The following is an 18,672-nucleotide window of genomic DNA, read 5'->3' as shown; positions in this document are numbered from 1 at the left end:
CAGCAAATGCATTTACTCAATATTAAGATGCAACTATATAACAGGAGAAGGTAAGATAGTGTGTTAAAGAACTAAGTCATATAACATCAAGAAGATAGTAATATCTAAAACAAAATCAAATAATAGTCAATAGGCATATTATTTAAATAAATTGAGGTAAATAAAAGAAACAATCACAAAGTAATTGTCTTTGTAGAGGAAAGTTAAGTTCAGACAGGAATTACTGCTTTCACCATAAAGCCTTTAGAACTTACTATTTAATTTTTGTTAAATGTATACATTACTTTAATAAATTTTATACATCAAAGCTAATAAGATCATCTTAGTCTGATTTACTTTTAGACAATACATTTATTTTGAAAGTTCAAGTGACATCACAAGAAATGTGATTTTTGTTTACCAAATGATGCAAAAGCTAAGAATGGGTTTTAAATACTTTACCAGATTATCAAATTCTGCAATAGACATTTATGCATTGAAACTCTTTAATAGTAGCATGTCTTTACTCCCTTCAACTTCCTCTTAATATTGCCATGTTCACAAAGAACATACTATAACTTCATCAAACAAGAAGTGCCATTTAATAATTGTAAGTCCGGAAGCAACAGGCTGAACAGAATTCATTAACTCTCTCTCTCAGTTACTGCCCTTGCCAGTCAGGCTTTTCATTTCTTGGGTGCCCTACTTCATTATTTTAATGATCCTTGTCTCTCTGTTTACCAGATATTACTCTTGATGTAATACCAAAATTAGCCAGTCTACAAATCAGGTAACAATCCGACCTCTTCCCAGTAAGGACAAATGTTCCACAAGATAAATCTTGCAATTTATGTTATCAGAGTGATTAATAAACACAAACATAATAACTTAACAATAGACATTTTGTGAAATCTAGGTACTGAGAAGTTAAAATCTGGACTCACTAACTAAATATTAGAAACCACAATGGGGCAATTTATTTTAGCAAGACACTTACACATAGCAAAAGTTAATTTTGTTCATTTTTATTAACACAGAACATAGTAACAGAATATTATTTTTAAACATAATCAAGATTACAAATAAACTGTAACTATACAATAAACAATATTCACTTGACTCTTCTCCTGGATGAATAAATCTCTGATTTTCTATTAGGTAGTATATAGGGGTTTTTTTTCCAGTTTTTTCTTAAACTGCCTTATGATTTCAATGAAGTTTCTTTGCTTTTTCTTACTAAATAATTTCTCCAATTGGGAAACTTTTCATGTCAAAATGCTTCCTGCAAATTAATGCGTTTTCCCAAGACTTCTACTTAACCTAGTTGCCTTAAAATGTAATAAGAGTCTGAAATTTGAGTAGAACATCAATGTTTCCAAAATATAAGTATAAAGCCTATAAGAAAGAAATGTTTTCCCTCCCCTCATGTTTTGCAGATGCCATGTGAATGTTCCATATTCTTCATATTTAGTAATAGGAATCCTTAGAGCTCAAAGGGCAAGAGACAATAAGAACTTAAGATCACCAATGCACTTGTCAGATGAATAAAACTCCAATTGTATTTTAAGATTCCATCTTCTCCACAGTTATGAAAGTGTTGAAAGGGTTCTTCAACTTTTCTTTAGCAGCCCGTTTGGTCCCCCAGTCAGAACAAAAGACACAAGATAGTAGTCTTCCTTAAACAGCACAGACTTAATCTAAAAAGACTGAAGAAACCTCCCTCCACCCATGATGTAGCCCAGAAAATTAACTGCCACATGCAAGAGAGACAATTTTCAGAATAAAGAACATTCTGAAGGACTGACAAAATAAAGAGTATTTTTAAATAAAGAATACCCTATGCACTAAGAAATTTTAGGATAACCATACATCAAATAACTCATGCAAGTAATATTTTTATAATTTAAAAAAGTCACTATGAATTACAAGTTCTTTTAACTGAATTTCACGTTATACAAAAACTTAAAGAAGTGTGGCACATTTCTTCTATTAACCATCACATTATTTGTTTTCTTTAAAAAAGCATATAAATCAAAATTGATACATTACTCAGACCTTTTGATTTAAATATAACTGAAGGAAATCATGGCAAACTCTGAATAAACAGGCATTTTCTACATAAACATGAGTTATTCTAGTAAAATTTAAAAAGCAATTTAAATGCAATTAATTAATCTCTGATTAATACATAGTTTTTCATGCATGTGGAAAAATAAGTTTACATTCACTTCCCAAGAATAAATTCCATACCAAACAAATTACAGCATTTATTCAGTGAGGAATATTAAAATAATTCCAGTTAGTAGAAAATAAAATAACTTCAATCATATATTATATTATAATTTGCCATGTATACACTCCAAAATCCCTAGAATTTAAGTAGGAATCTTTTTAAAGTAATGTATTAGGAAAACCAACCAACCAATTGGTGTCTTAACTAAAGAGAATGTGTACACACATTCACATTTGACCTGTATGCAAAACTGAATGAAATACAGAGGAAATTAAGGTTTAAAAATTTTCTGTAGTATTAGTACTCAAGTCAAAACACTTACCTGCCAAATCAGAACAACATGAGGTATTTTCAATGCTGAAGTAATTTTCTGAATGTTTACTATCACAAGAATAAAAACACTCTCCTTTGAACATTTTAATCTGATTTACAATTAAGGCAGAAGATGATCATCTGCCAAGCAGTTTTTCAATTTTACCTATATTCTTTCTTCTCATTCAAGGGAAATGATCTCATGTTTAAACATTTCAAGTGAGTTGGGGTTCCTGACTGCAACATTTTAACTAAATGAAAAGAGGAATTTTAAATTCTCCTATCCAGGAGCTACCTGACCTCTTTAGAACTGAGCATCAATTTCTATGCCAGGCAAGGTAATAAGCATGTCCTCTGAAATGAAAGCTAAGCTTAACAAAGAACTGTAATAGATAAACTGAATACATGAACCACCTCAACAAAGATGGTACTTTAAGCCTTTACACACAACACATGAAAATGATGAAGTGTTTTATTTAGATTTTTTTCTTCATCTTTCTGTAACTCTGAATCCTGAAAAGTTAGCAAGTCATTACACTCATACATCTTGTAATTCCTTTCTTCACACCATAGGTACACATATACAGCATCATATGTCAATATAATATTATCAACATAGCATAAACAATTAAGCAGTAGATGCATTTCACATGAAAGAGGCTCTATGCATCATGTGGCCTGTCCCAATAAAAAGCAAACATTAGAATGTCATTTTAGCAGCTACAGTGCTGATATGATCAATGTAGTTAATTTTTTATACCCGTCATATATTTTCATAAGTCAATCATAGGGAAGAAGCAAAGGACAAAGAATTTTTTGAAAAAAAAACAGTTATGTGCCAACTTCAAAATGACATACTAACCAGACATCAGCGTTCCAAAGCTTAGGTTGAATAGGCCTGGCCTTGATACACATGCAGTAGATTTGTTTTCAGAATATAAAATTAAATGGTAATGTCAGCAGTATTACTACTGTTTCTATATTTATGATTAATTACTAGCAGTACAACTCCTAAAAGGAAAGAGATGGATCCAATAGTGATGTACGCAATCCCCAAAAATGGATTCTTTCCTCCCATCCATGAAACGGTGCTCAAGATCATCCGTTTTCGTCCATCAAAAGAATGTACAGGGTAATCTGAAGAGGGTATAGGAAGATTTTTCCATCTCTAGTTACTTGATATTTAAAATACAATTTTTAAAGTTGACATTTAATTGCTTGTAATTCATTTGTATAATTATGATACACAGGTATATTACTCATATGTTCTGAATCCCAAAAAATTATTATCTTGAAAGGTAGATGAAGCAAATTAAATATTAGCAGTAAAAGCCAAAATATTTTACTAAATCAAACTTAAGGGTTATGTAGTTTCTCAGGTGGTTTTGAACTCATTACAAAGAAAGGGTATAATATGAAATAATATTTCAGATAAATAGCAATGAAGCCCACAAAAGAAGAGGAGATTGATGGACTAGGAGAAAATGAAACAATCAAGGAACTAGAAGTCTCTGTATACTCAAGCATATATAACAAAAGTGTAGTTAGGAGTCTAAAAGAGCTCTGAACACAAGGTCAAAAAAGCAAAATACTGAAGTTTTAACTTGCTGATTTGGGACAATGACATAACTCATGCTATGACACAGAGTATATGACTGACAGTACAAGTGAAAACTGACTGCTAAGAAGATTTAAGAAAGGGTGTCTCCTTTTCCATAAATTATCTACATGGAAAAGTTCTAGGATTCTGACAAGAGTTAGGGTAGAGAAGAAGAGACAATTAAGTCCCTATGAACAAGGGTACAACTTTTTCAAAAGCATCTTTTCAATCAAGTGTCAGGCCCCAACAATTTCTATAGTTTCTGCAACGTCCTTGGGCTCCAAATGGCAGGCTCAGATCTACTAATTTCTTAAAGTGATCCTAAACTGAGGCAGGAATGATTTTAAATGCTGTTCCTAAACCAATGACCTAGGAACTGGATACAATATCAAATCACCCATGACAATTTCTCTTTCTCTGTGTATCCCAACTCTAAAAAAATGGGTTTCCGCCATAATTCTAATATCCAGTTCCCACCTTATTCCCTCATTTTGATAATGAACCTTTGATGTTTGGCAGGTTCAAATTCCTGTCTTTGTCAACCTACAAGAACCCTGCATTTTTCCTGACAGTTCTTTCAGTGTTTGGGACCCTGCTGCTGACTTCCTGAATGCAAATTTAATGTCAGCTAATAATTTCCATTACTGTGCTCTGCATCAGGCTAACACTGGTATCTGCCCATACTCTTTTACTAGATCTTTGCGATACTAGTTGTGACAGAGCTATCTATTGGCTATCTTTTCTGAATAACATTCTTCCTACCAGCACCTGAAGTGGGTCTATATATTCAAAACTGCTCCTGTGAAAGCCTGGTTTCAAAAAATTGGTCACTTTCTGTCCCATGTCCTATCAGGGTTATATTCAGTTGTGTATTCAGGCTTAACAGAGTCTAGGATCCAAATCAATCCTTATTTTGAAATTGGTATAGTTCAATTATTTACTAATCCGTTCTAAACCAAAACTATATACTTATGGCTCACTTAGATTATGAAAATTAAAAATGCAAAAATCAGCAAATATTCAAAACATTAATATCTAGGAAACTTTTCATTCACAGTACATATAAACAATAGGCTATAGAGTAAACAATGTAAGGGCTTTGTTTAGAATAAAAGAAACTGTCAGATATAGCCCCCCTAAAAAAGACTTTGCATCTCTGAAGTCATGGCTGGTCTGACTACCTGGGTGAACTAGCTAGGGAATGCAGCTTATCGTGGTGGCTAATGGTAAAGTCATGTCCTTTGAGGATAACACACTGGTTCTGAACCCCAACTTTTCTAAGTACTACAGGTGTAACCTCAAGCCAACTATTTAAATACTCTAGGTTCCCATATTCTTGTCTACAACAATCATTCTTGAGATGATACCTAAAACTCTGTTACTGCTTGAATTAAACAAAACAACTCATGGAAAGTACTGAGCATAGTGATGACATACAGTGAGAATCGAATAAATATCAGTACTGAAAGTGAACCTAAGTTATTAATATGGAACAATAGAGTTAATGATAAAAACTATAATACTATGTGTGAACACAACAATAATTATGAATAATTATTTGATACGAACTAATACATCTGCTGACTTTTAATATCTAAAAATATATATTAAAAGAACCATCAGTACCATCAACACCTATTTAGTAGGTACACCTTTACCTTTTATGTTAAGCTCAGTTATAAGATTTCCCTTGTAAAAATACCTAGCTTATTGAATCAAGAACCTATATTTTAAGTAATTTTTCAAAGTGGTACATTTGAAAACCTAGTACATACAAATTTAAGACATTTCTAGAAGATATAAATTAAAAGATACATTCACATGCTCACATACCCATACAAATGGAGAGACCAAAACTAACCACAAAGTAACAAGATACATAACTGAGATTAGGCTGTACTAGATTCAAGTTCTATGAATCTTTATACATAACCAAAAAAGGATACTGTACGTGATATTCAAATAGTATCGTCCAGCTGGTAATGTTGGATGTAAATCATTTTTCCTTTCGATAAGACGATACAACTTACGAAAAGTAGGTAATGCAGCAGTACGCATCCAAACAATAAAATCCTCATTTATGAATCCATTATTATCCTCATCTTCGGGATCAAGCTCGTACACTGGTTTAAGCCAGTTTACTGGATGTGTTGTATCTTAAAGAGTGGGGAGAGAAATGGAAAAACAACATATTCTAGCTTATTAAGAGTTTTAATGAAAACTCACACTCCACTAAAATAAAGATGTGCAATACATAATCTGAGTATTTTTCTTCTTTTCAAAGGTATAAATGTATGCTTTTTCTAAGGAAGTCTTTAAAATCTAAAAAGAAACCAATTTGTCCTGTAACAACAAAAAATTACAAAGACTTGATTGATATCTTAACTAATAAGACAATGCAAAAAAGGATATTGAGTATATACCAAAAGGCAGATTACTTAGTGAAAAATGTTATGAAATATTGCAGTGTGAATAAGGAGGCATAAAAACAAAAAAAAATAAATTCAAATTATAAAAACTGGGGGCTTGTTCAAAACAAACTTTGCCACAGTTTTAAAAGATAACTAAAGTGCTTATAAGAAAACACCAGAGAAATGACTGAAAGTATACATTTCCTTTAGAATTTTAGTACACAAGAACTGGTATCCAAATTGGTATGAAGTTGAGGAAAAATATATTCTTTTGAAAGCATACACTTATAAAAAATTCTGAAGATAGAAAATTTAAGAGACTTAAATTAAAACTCCAGAGTTTATTTTTTCTTACATTTTCTATTTGAAAAAAATGTATTTAAAAGTCCAACGATTTTTTAATATAAATTATGACTCTCAAATCTATTCCTATCACTTTATTATTAAAGTGATGGTAGCATACACTTAGAGAAGGAAGGCAGCTCAAGGCAAGAGAGCACCAAAGAGAAGATGTGTCCAAAGGATATATAGGATGTGTCGAGAGGTCAGGAGTCTGCCCCCCCACCCCTTCCTACCTTATCCTGCTAACCCTTTAGATCTCTAGTCTTAACTCTCAGGCTATTGAGTTCCTTTAGGGCAACAAGGCGGGCTGTTTTCAGAACAACTAACTTGACTAGAACAGAGTAAACTGGGAATGTATCTCTATGACTAATCTTAGACCCTGAAAAACTGCAGGAAGTACAATGAAATTTGAAAAAATTAAAACATCAATCCACTGTAGATAGGGCAAACTGGATGGATGGTGGAATCAGTAGAGTGGATACCAGTTTCTACAGTCCTGACCCACTACCATATAATAAGCGTCCTATTACAGAGCTAATGCAAGACTCTAGCCTTATTGTCTTAGAACAGGCAGGAACTAAATAATCTTGTTCAGCCTTCCTAATTACCCTACAAGGAAAGGGTCAGAACATAAAAACACCTGAGAAAACAAAGTGCCTAAAGACTCTGCTGCTCCTGCATTGTTTTACCATTTAAAGCAGACTTGAACAGGTGAGGGATGGGTCCTGGTCTTCAGACAAAACTCCCTAAGTCTTGTGTCTGGTTTTAGGACTAGGGCATAGAAAAAAACTTAGAACTTGGGGAAGATAACTAGGGTATATCTGCTATTTTTATCTCCTCCCTCTCCAATCCCAACATATCCTGTTCCTATTTCCATACTGCAGTAACCCCTCTTCCAAAGAGCAAGAATGAGAAGCATAATACATGTCCTTCATAGACATGATCCCACACAAGCACAATCAATACATTGAGTAAAAAAAAAAAAAAAAATTATGTGCAGCTCTACTGAGCCTACTTTATAAGGGGTTCTCATTCCTTCAAGGCTCAGGCTTAAGATGAACAACCAGATTAGTGAAGGGTGGAAGGTGGAAATAACTCAAGAGAAAACCATCCTGACTCCAGAACTGATTCTCAGGTGGGTAATTTTGCCACTAGTAGACATCTGGTAGTTTCTAGAGACAATAAAATGTAGGAGTTGTCATAATTAGAGTAAGCAAGGAATGCTGCTAAATATAATGCACAGAACAGCTCTCCAAAGAAATGACCCAGTTCCAATTGTGGACTGTGTCTTAGTTGAACCTTGTTCTAGAGCCTCTCCTGATCCCATGCTGAAGAACAACTCTGCACAAAGACAACTGCTCTCTCTCACCACTCTCCTATCCTTAGTGGTCAGGAAGTCCACCTTGAGATATAACTCCTAGTTTTGCTGCATTTTTGGCTTTCTCTCCAGCCCCCCTCTTCTTCCTCTTACCTGGGCTAGCAGGGAGGCTGGCAGAGGGCAGGCCAGATTCCCCCAAAACTTAAATGGAAGTTGTCAACATCCACCTCATAACCCTTGTTCAATGGGAAACAATAAGGTTCCTAAAAGGGATGAAGTTAAGAGCGAAAGTAGGAGTAGGAGGATGGGGATAATTAAAATAATTCATCTTAAATTTTTAATAATAATGATGATAATAATAATAATAATAATAATAACAATAATAATAGAATGGTGCTGGGAAGCTAGTAATGCTACAGAAACATAGGATTTAGAGCCCTAACTAGGAAAAGACCTTGGTATTGGTAGAGATTGAGGGACTATAGCTTAAGGTCTAAAATCTGAAGAGAAAGAATGGACTTGATCAGGCAGTGATCACCACCCAGCCCCTGCTTGAAATCTACTTTAGTTAATTCCAGAAGGAAACAGAAGGCATGAAGGTAGGGAGCTTCCCAGCAAAGCTGGCTTCAGCTTGCATAATCTCACCTATCTACCCAACCTAAGGAGTTCCAGGTTAGGAGTTTAAAAACAGGTGGCACCTAGAATGTCATTCAGGAGAAGGGAACTCATTCCAGATTCCCAGAGAACTCCTAGCTCAGATCTAGAGTACCCAGGGCTTCAGCTGAGCTTCTCTGGTCAACCAGTAGTCAATGGTCAGTCCTGCTACCTTGACCCCATCTCCAAGAAGGGCTATAGCCAGAGGGAGTACAGGCAGCCCAGCCCTCATGTCTTTTGAGGCACTGTTCAGCAGATAGGGAAAAGAGGGCCCTTGTGTTCTAGGAGGGATCTGGTGGGGACAGCATTTCTACTGGGCTGGACACAAAGCAGGGGCTTCAAAACAGCAGAACCATTCCTATGGGAGCTGTAAGCCCCTAGAATTGCTCCACAGCCTGTCTTGGTTTCCCTTGGATCTCATCTGCTCCTGAACTGCACCTGTTGACTGGAGTTTCTCTACCATGCAGCAGTTTGTGCCAAAATTCACTCATATTCATATTCAAATGAAATAAGTTAATTTAATTTTAATAATACATTTTATTTAACCCTATATGCCCATATTATCAATTTAGCACGTAAAAATAATGTAAAAGTGTGCCAAAATTCACACTCATACTCCCTGGTGGTTCCAGCTTCACTCCTCTTCTTGAGGTCCCAAGATAGCTCTTGCTTTGGTGCTTTGATCCCCCCATTTCTTACTCTCCCCAGGTGAAATAACACCCTGGGTTCACTCAGCTGGATGTGTTTAGAGAAGGTAGAATTCTCAGGATCCTTAGCTGAGCAGTGAAGTCAGCATCTCAAAGCTGGAGAGTCTAACAGGGGCAGAGAGAGGAGTAGGCAGGCAGGTACAAGGTGAATGTCTTCCTCAAATCTGGAACCTTCTCGGGCATCTAGGCACTCAGCCGCAGCTGGAAGGGGCCTCTCACCCCGTGCCTGCTAGCGTGGGCTTCCTGGGCTCGTTCCTCATGTGGTGGGGGAGTCAAGGGCAGGCCAGCAGAGTGAGTTTTTTTTTTTTTTTTAAGGGAATATTAGTAATGTTTTACCTTTAAATCGTTCTTTCAGGCTTTCCGTTCCAGGAGGATTTCTGAATTTCACATTTTTATCCGTCCACCAAGCAATACCTCTCCTTTTCAAAGGAATGAGCATAAGTGTAGGATCAGATTCATTGGCGACCAGAAACAATTCTAATGTATCTACATAAGAAAAGGAAAATATTACTAATATCTACTAAAAATTCATAGCACTAAAAATCTATAGCCCTTGCTTTATTTCACAAGAAATGAGGATCTGGTATTTGCTTCCAAATGTGAGTGTGACAGAGAAGACATAGGATTCACATTTACTCTATTTCAGATGTGAGTTAACTATAGCAATTTAAAGTCCAAAGGGACTTCTTTCCTCAATGCAAATACACTTTCCTATATGACAGGCTGCCTAGCTCACATAAGATCAAGTGTTTTAATATTAACCCAAATAAAACTGCAAGGTAAATTTGCCTCTCTTCCTTTCAATAACACATTCTTTTTTTTTTTTTAAATATTTATTTATTTATTTATTTTAGTTTTTGGCGGACACAACCTCTTTGTTTGTATGTGGTGCTGAGGATCGAACCGGGGCTGCACGCATGCCAGGCGAGCGGGCTACCGCTTGAGCCACATCCCCAGCCCCTCAATAACACATTCTTAATACTGCAGGCTTACCTATTACATTATCTGTACATGGTAACCACTAGGCACAAATTGCTACTGAGCCCTTGAAATATGGTTAGTACATATAAATATGTTCAGTAAGTATATAATGTATGTCAGATATCAAGGACTTACTAAAAATATATACATAAAATATCTCAAACACTTTTACATATTATTACATGCTAAAATGATAACATGGGCATATAGGGTTAAATAAAATGTATTATTAAAATTAAATTCACTTATTTCACTTAAGGATTTTCAATGTGACTGCTAAAAAACTTACCTACATGGCCCACATTTAAGGTTCACATTACATTTCTATCAGACAGGACTGCTCTAAACGATCAACTATATCCCCCGACTTTTTTTTTTTAGTTGTTGACAAACCTTTATTTTATTCATTTATTATATGTGGTGCTGAAACTCAAACCCACTACTTCACACATCCTAGGCAAGTGCTGTACCACTGAGCCAAAACCCCAGCACTCTATCTCCCTTTTAATGGAATAAATAAAGTCAGTGCGAATGGCAGTTTGACTTTTGTAGTATACGAAATAAGAAGATTAGAAAAATATCTCTGCTTCTTTCTTCTCAGAAAAAAATCTAGTCTTACATAAGAATGCTCAAAAGGAAGTCACAAAGCATTATAAACTCCATTTACGACCTGAGTATTTATCTCAAAGCTAAATTTCTCAATTTCATTCACATTTACTACACTAACAAATTGGTAATAAGGTTATACAAACTGTCCTAATTATATATGCCTCTATCTATATCTATGTTTGTATCTATATCATACCATTAAACATGCTGTTAGCAATAGCTCCACAAGGAGCAATTGGTTTGTCTTCATTTCTTCGATAAGGCTCACATTCCTTACTGGGATTCTGGTTTTTAGGAGGAAAAAAAGAGAGAAATTATCACCTATGCCTCTGGAAGAACTATGAGCTATCCCCGGTTACTGATTAAAAATTCAATCCATGAATGTTTCTTACTTGTAACACATATAAAATCAATCTGAAATGAATAAAGCTATAAATAACACCACACGTAAAGACTCAAACTATTCTACCACCTTTTTAATGAAACATTTACTTGCATATATTGTTATATATACTTATCAAATCAGCATATTTTCAAAGCAACATAGAAACCATAAGCATAAAGAGTTTTCTGCCTAAGGAAAAAAATTAAGAAATCATCCATTGTCAATACAAGTTGTGATATAAAATTATGAGAATCTTAAACTGGAAGCAAAAGGAATAGACATTCTAGTTTCTTAGACAAGTTCCTTGATTAAACTAAGTTTCACTTATAAAATGAACATGTCCAATTATTTCAAATCTTATAATTTGGGATTGAATACAATGTCTAATGAAAGAAGGAAGGAAGAAGTGAGTTTAATGCAGATTCCCAGAATACAATGATCTTTAATTTGTGTATCCAGGTATAAGAAAAATGAAAATGCTGGCAGGCAGAACATTTGCCCGTCTTCCAGACTAGATTTTGACTTAGTTCTTAATGAACATCTCAAGGAGATGAGGCTATTACAGAGTTAAACTAAGTCTATGGTTAGACAAATGCCTGAGTTGTTCTGGGACTCTCAGGCAACATTAATCCATGTCTCAAACATGTAACAAACCAAAATAATCCCAACTTGAAACTAATGAGACCCGAGTTAGACCTCTTCCATTACATACTAACCTTGACTTATATCTGCATTCTCTATGTCTAGACTAGTAAAAAAAACTAAGTGAGAAGGAAACATGTGATTGGGATCTCATAAGGTTTCAATATTTGACTTCTCAGTTCTTTGGTCCCTGAGCCATCTATATTGAGAAAGTTTGTAGTCCAAGACCATGAAGACTGATAACATTTATAACTGGCCTATTTCTTTCTGAACATTTTAATGAAAACTATGATTTTAATAGGTTATTAAACATAAATAAACTTATAATAGGGCAAATGTATTCTAGCTGCTAAATTCTTAGAAAATTTAAAAAAAAATATTATTCACTGCCTGTGTGTCAGACACTGAGCTAAGCAATGTTAGGTATATGGCAGTAACTGGCTTAGAAAAACAATTTAATGAGTCCCTAATATACACCATATACAGGGTGGGTTATCAGAAAAAAAAAATCCCTGCTTTTAAACAGTTCAGAATGTAACAGAGAGAAAACATACTCAGACACAACCAAGTATAATATAAAATGAAAGCCACAATAAAGATGTCTATTTTCATTCAATATTTATTAAATGCTTTCCATCACTAAGCCAGCTGTTTGGAACATGGTAATTAAAGAAAGCCATGTTCCCTACTCTCATGAGTTTACAGTATAGTTAGGAAAACAGGTAATAAATTTATTAAGTAAACAAATTCATAATTACAAATTATAATAAATGTTATGAAGAGACTATGTGAGTGAATAACAAAGATAGAGTAGGAGGGGGGAAAAACTTATTTCTGGAGGAAGTAACATATAAGATAACACCTAAAATAATGGGCTCCAACTATATGAAGAGCAGGCAGAAGACAGTTTAAGGCCAGAAAATAAAATGTTCTTAAGAAAAAACTGATAGCAGATAAAGGTGAATATAGCTAGTTAGCAGAGAGAAAATACTATATGATAAAACTGGAAGATTACGCATAGCTCAGATCATCCTGAGATTTTACTTCAAGTGCTAATAAACCCTTACAAGATTTTAAGTAGGGAAGTGATATCTACATTTTAAAAAAATCACTATAGCTGCTTTGTGGAGAATGGCCTGGAAAGGATGGGCAAGACTGGACGATGGGAAACATCTAACCAAAGCAAAAAAGTGACGATGTTTTGGACCAAGATATGAATAAGGTAAATATCTAAAGAAGATATTTTGAATCAAAAGGCACATAGGAAAAATATAGGTCATGAAATGAGCAGTCCTTCAAAGGTAGTGTAAAAACATCATTCTAGGCAAATGAAATGATAAATTATGAGAGGCAGATTACTCATGTCACAGGCACAGTTAGGGAACGGCAAACAAGGCCCAGGGCAGTCAGGCCAAAGATGTATTAAAGATAATTAGTAAAACTGATGTGGTAGACTAATGTCAGATTGTGAAAAGCCTTACATGCAACATCAAGTAACTTGGACTTCAATGTGCTATTCTTAATATTCATAAGATTTCTGAAAGTTTTCTGGTCTTAGAATTTTAATATTTTTTGTTCTAGTCCAAGGATTAAAAAATGACAGCCCACGGGCTAAAACCAGCCCACCATTCATTTTTATAAATAACATTTTATTAGAACACAACTATACCCACTCATTTAGGAACTGTCTATGGCTGTTTCATTCTACATTGGTAGAGTTGAATAGATGCAACAGAGACAATATGACCTACTAAGCCAAAAATATTTATTATATTGCCCTCCACAGAAAAAGTTCATCAATCCCTATTCTAAAATCTTTCTTGAGATTTGTAAGAAAAGAATAAAGTTTCAGCTTCCTTTTCTCTCAATGAGGATCTAAATAAAATAATTATAAAAAAGAAAAATTATCAAGTAAATTTTAAATCAAATATCATTTCTGATTCTTTGATGGAACCATTCTATAATACCAAATGACAAATTTGGAAAGGTCTAGGAATTTGATATGTCTGAAAGTACATCATCTGCTCTGGATTTGAGACCTAAAAATTGGATTCCATGGAGTAAATAGAATACAATGAATTGCAAAATATTATAGTTAACCAGAATGCTTTGCATACCAGGGAATCTCTAGATAGACTTTTATTTCTTAAATCCCACAGAGAAACCAGCAATAAAACCAGATAGGATAAGGCAGCTATAAATCTGCCAGGCCCATTCTGCTAACAACATAGTCCTAGACTGAACTCTAAAAGATTTACCAACTCTAAGAGAACCTAAAATGCTTTGAGCTTCTGAATGTTTGCTGCATTGACAACAATAACATAAAATACTGAGGCACAAACCACTACTATGCAAAAGTTGAGCAGTCAAGAAACTACAATCCTGTGGTCCAGTTTCCTAAATAAGCCAAGGCATCAGAAGGGGAGCTTACTATAAAATAGATATTCTAGAGCTCTACCCCTGAAGACACCGATATATTTTCTGGAAAATTCTGAAATCTGTATTTTCAAAAAGCTCCATAGAGCTTTTCAGTACTCAAAAACTCCACAGTTTTTCAGTAGCCTACCTTCTGGATTTTACTGCTCAGGCTTCCAACAAATTAAAAAATGGAGAGTACCTATATTTAACTTTAAAACACAATCTCAGAAATTAAAAGCCCTTTTCTGCACATCCCCTACTTAGCATAATAATTAATAATGACCAAACCCAAACAGAACACATTTATACATCCAGAATGCTAGGTTCATTAAAATTCTATTACAAACAGTTTAATAAAGCCAAACTCCCAATGATTACTAGAAACGGGCAGGTAGTAGTGTGTCCTCTGGCTGTAAGAAGTCATGAAGCTATACAAATTCCAGGAAAAAAAGTATTTTAACTAAAAACCCTCACTATATAAAGCAGAAATGACAAATAACACTTTAAATTTCATCCTAACATTAAATACTTAACATTTCTAACTGAATGATTACCGTATGCTATTCTGCAGATACCACATTTTCATATTTCACCATTTTACTTACAAGCAAAGCACTACGATCTCCATTTAGTTGACTATCATCTCGAGATTTCACATAACGACGATGATTTTGATAGAAATTAGACAGTCCATAATACATGAACACATTGCCCTAGAGAAAGGAGAGGGGAAAAGGTTTTCAAAAGTTAAGTAATTTGAACTTTACTAGTTTACAATTTGTGATAATAGGTCTGGGGTAAATTCTACAAGTACTTAGCAATTTAAAATGGTTGAAGAAGGTATAATACAAAAACCCAAAAGTAAACTTTCAAACTATCCATAAATACTTCAAAAAAGTACCATTTACATTTAAAAATAACACTATAGGACTCTATTAGCCTATCCTGGGCAACTTTGTATCTAAAATTTTCTAATTTGTATTTGTACAGTTACAAAATGACCAAGAATGGCATATCAGAATGCAAAAGACAGACACAGACAGAGACACACACACACACACACACACACACACACACACACACATCCAGACTGGTCTTCACCCAATTGGCATCAATTTTTCTGAGAAATAATGGTCAAACTTTCATTTATTATCTAAGCAAATAAATTCTGAACTGAATAAAGCTATAAAATTTCTCAATAGGACAGTATAAAATATTAAAAATAAATTAGTAATTAAGAGTATATTAGACAAGGAGTCACTTGACAATAATCAAGAGGGAACTATAATACATTTAGTGGAGCCAACTTCAAAATAACTTGGGAAAGAATTTTCTATCAAAATTACATCATAGAAACAGGAACAGGATATATGTGCCTTTTGTGGGGGAAAAAAGAGTATCATTCTCAATTAAGAATCAGTACAGTAATTTCAATTTATAAATTAAAAAGGAGAGCATTTCAATGAATACAAAGACAAAGTAACCTATTTTAAGTTTCCTAAAAAGGATTTTAGTCCAATTCAAATCTTATGAAGAAACAAAGAACCTACGAAAGACTGAATCTGAGGCTGATCATGTTTGCAGAAGAGAAATTCTGAAATAGGTTTTTATAAATGAGGGAGCTTCTAAATCATTTCAAGTTTCATTTCTTCAATTCTGCCTATTCTGATAAAAGCAAATATATTGTGTCTTTATAGTTTGCCCATCTAGTTGAAAGACTAGACTTTTAAAGATACATTAAATTTATGTTATTTCTGTTGAAATAAAATTAAATAATTAAGTTTTCATGGTTTTTTCAAAGGCAGCATTTATCCTGTGCTCCATCTCAGCACAAGAGCTACTATAACCACTAGGTGGCAACAATCTTTTTTTTTTATTAGTTGCTCAAAACATTACAATGATCTTGACATATCATATATCATACATTTGATTCAAATGGGGTATGAATTCTTGTTTTTCCCACGTGAACAGACTGCAGGATCACATTGGTTATACAGTCATGTTTATACATACTGCCATACTACTGTCTGTTGTATTCTGCTGCCCTTCCTATCCCCTTCCTATCCCTCCTCCCCTCCCCTCCCCTTCCATCATCTCTCTCTACCCTATCTACTGTAACTCATTTCTCTCTCTCTTTTTTTCCCTTCCCCCTCACATCCTCTTATATGTAATTTTGTATAACAATGAGGGTCTCCTTCCATCTTCCGTGCAATTCCCCTTCTCTCTCCCATTCCCTCCCACCTCTCATCCCTGTTTAATGGTAATCTTCTGATGTGTAACCGATGTGATTCTGAAATCTGTATATGGGGTAAAAATGGGAGTTCATAATCCGCTTGAATCAAATATATGAAATATGATATGTCAAGAGCTTTGTAATGTGTTGAACAACTAATAATAAAAAAATGGTAATCTTCTTCTTATGCTCTTCCTCCCTGCTCAGTTTTGAATCGCCCCCCCCCCTTATATCAAAAAAGACATTAGGGATTGGCTAACTTAGCATAATCTGCTCTAATGCCATCCATTTCCCTGCAAATGCCATGATTTTGTTATTTTTTAGTGCTGAGTAATATTCCATTGTGTATAAATGCCACATTTTTTTTTATCCATTCATCTATTGAAGAGCATCTAGCTTGGTTCCACAGTCTAGCTATTGTGAATTGGGTGGCAACAATCTTATAAAGTTATCATGACCTTTAGAAAATCTGAAATACAGTATATCTAAAATGTTGGCATGTATTAAAGCAGTTTTGCACCCTGAATGATAATTTTATAAAGCTCAATTTTCAGACAGATTATAGTACAAATTGTTCTTTCCATGCCCATTCTGAATTTTTAGGTCCCTTAGAATATGCTTAGTGACCAAGAATGGCATGTCAGAATGCAAAAGACAGACAGACAGACAGACACACACACACACACACACACAGTTCCAAGCACTTATCAAAATATAAAAGATCAATAAAGTATTAAGTATTTGCATTTTTGGTAATGTTTCATATCTCACAGAAAAATTATCTAATTAAATAATGAGAATTAGTATTTTCTAATAAAATGTTTTATAATTAAAAAGCAATTTGAGCAACAATTTTAAAATACAATGCACATATAAACAACATAAAACTGATTTGTACAGTTACAAAATTTTGAAGTGAAAGGATAAAGTGATTCCATATAATTTTATCTGAAAGTACTAAAGTTAACCATTCAAATAATTTCTTAATCATACAGCAAAATGCAATAGTCAAACACATAAAACAATCTTTCTCAAAGGTGTATTCCAATAAATTAAACTGAGTTCTCTCTATAAGAAGAAAGTACCTAGAAAAAAGGTTAATAGACTATCAATATTTTTAAAAACATTGGTTTTCTAACATTTTACTTGGAAACACAGACCTCAAATGACTTTTCCAGTGTGAAGTTAATGGTACAAATACAAGGTGTTTCAACTGGAGACAAACATTTATTGCAGGGACTGGAAGGCTCTATTCCGGTATAATCAATCTGCAAGAGAAAAATATAACTAAGCACTTCCACAGAGAAAAAAAAAAAGTGGATACCTAATCACTCTGAAATAACTTGCTCTTAAAAGGAAAAATAAATTCAATGAAGCAACTTAAAAGCAACCTTAAAAGCAGATTTTAAAAACTGTTTTAAGGTCATCTGTTCTAAACTTAATAGTCACCCCCCGCCAAAAAAAAAATTAGTCTCAAGAAATTCTATGGCTCACTTGAAATTTATTATTTTGTGTAAATTAGAGAATTGAAGAGGGAACTATAAGGGAAGACTTTAATTCTAACCCAATTAGTAAATTAAAATCTAATATTTGGAAATGATCAATGAATTAGGTAATACATAAGTATAAATTGTCTTTGAAGAAAGGAAAACAGTATCAAATCCAGCTATTATATTCAAAAGTCTACCCCAAGCCAGAATTGTTCTTAGTCTTTTATGAATGAGAAAAGTGAGAATCAGTGATAAAATGTGACTGCCCAAGATCATACAACAGTTAAATGTCTGCATTAGTTTCCTAATTCTGCTGAAACAAAATTACCACAAACATGATGCTTTGGAACAGGAGAAA

At 34.0% G+C, this 18,672-nt stretch overlaps 1 protein-coding gene across 1 annotated transcript in view; it reads right to left on the bottom strand.

Moving 5' to 3' along the window:
* Window positions 1–988: 988 nt before the first annotated feature.
* Window positions 989–18,672, bottom strand: part of Tmem30a (transmembrane protein 30A) — a 29,894-nt gene continuing 12,210 nt past the window's right edge. The window contains exons 2-7 of the mRNA XM_026409528.2: window positions 17,985–18,092; window positions 15,197–15,304; window positions 11,343–11,430; window positions 9,893–10,042; window positions 6,071–6,280; window positions 989–3,661 (exon numbers count right to left, since the gene is read on the bottom strand). Coding sequence (XP_026265313.1) covers window positions 3,468–3,661; window positions 6,071–6,280; window positions 9,893–10,042; window positions 11,343–11,430; window positions 15,197–15,304; window positions 17,985–18,092 — 858 coding nt within the window. The 3' untranslated portion in view covers window positions 989–3,467. The remainder of the gene's footprint in view (window positions 3,662–6,070; window positions 6,281–9,892; window positions 10,043–11,342; window positions 11,431–15,196; window positions 15,305–17,984; window positions 18,093–18,672) is intronic.

The sequence above is a fragment of the Urocitellus parryii genome, chromosome 8 (genome assembly GCF_045843805.1).
Source record: "Urocitellus parryii isolate mUroPar1 chromosome 8, mUroPar1.hap1, whole genome shotgun sequence".
NCBI classification, from domain to species: domain Eukaryota; kingdom Metazoa; phylum Chordata; class Mammalia; order Rodentia; family Sciuridae; genus Urocitellus; species Urocitellus parryii.
The sequence above is the reverse complement of the archived record's forward strand: the minus strand, read 5'-3'. Positions and strand labels throughout refer to the sequence as shown.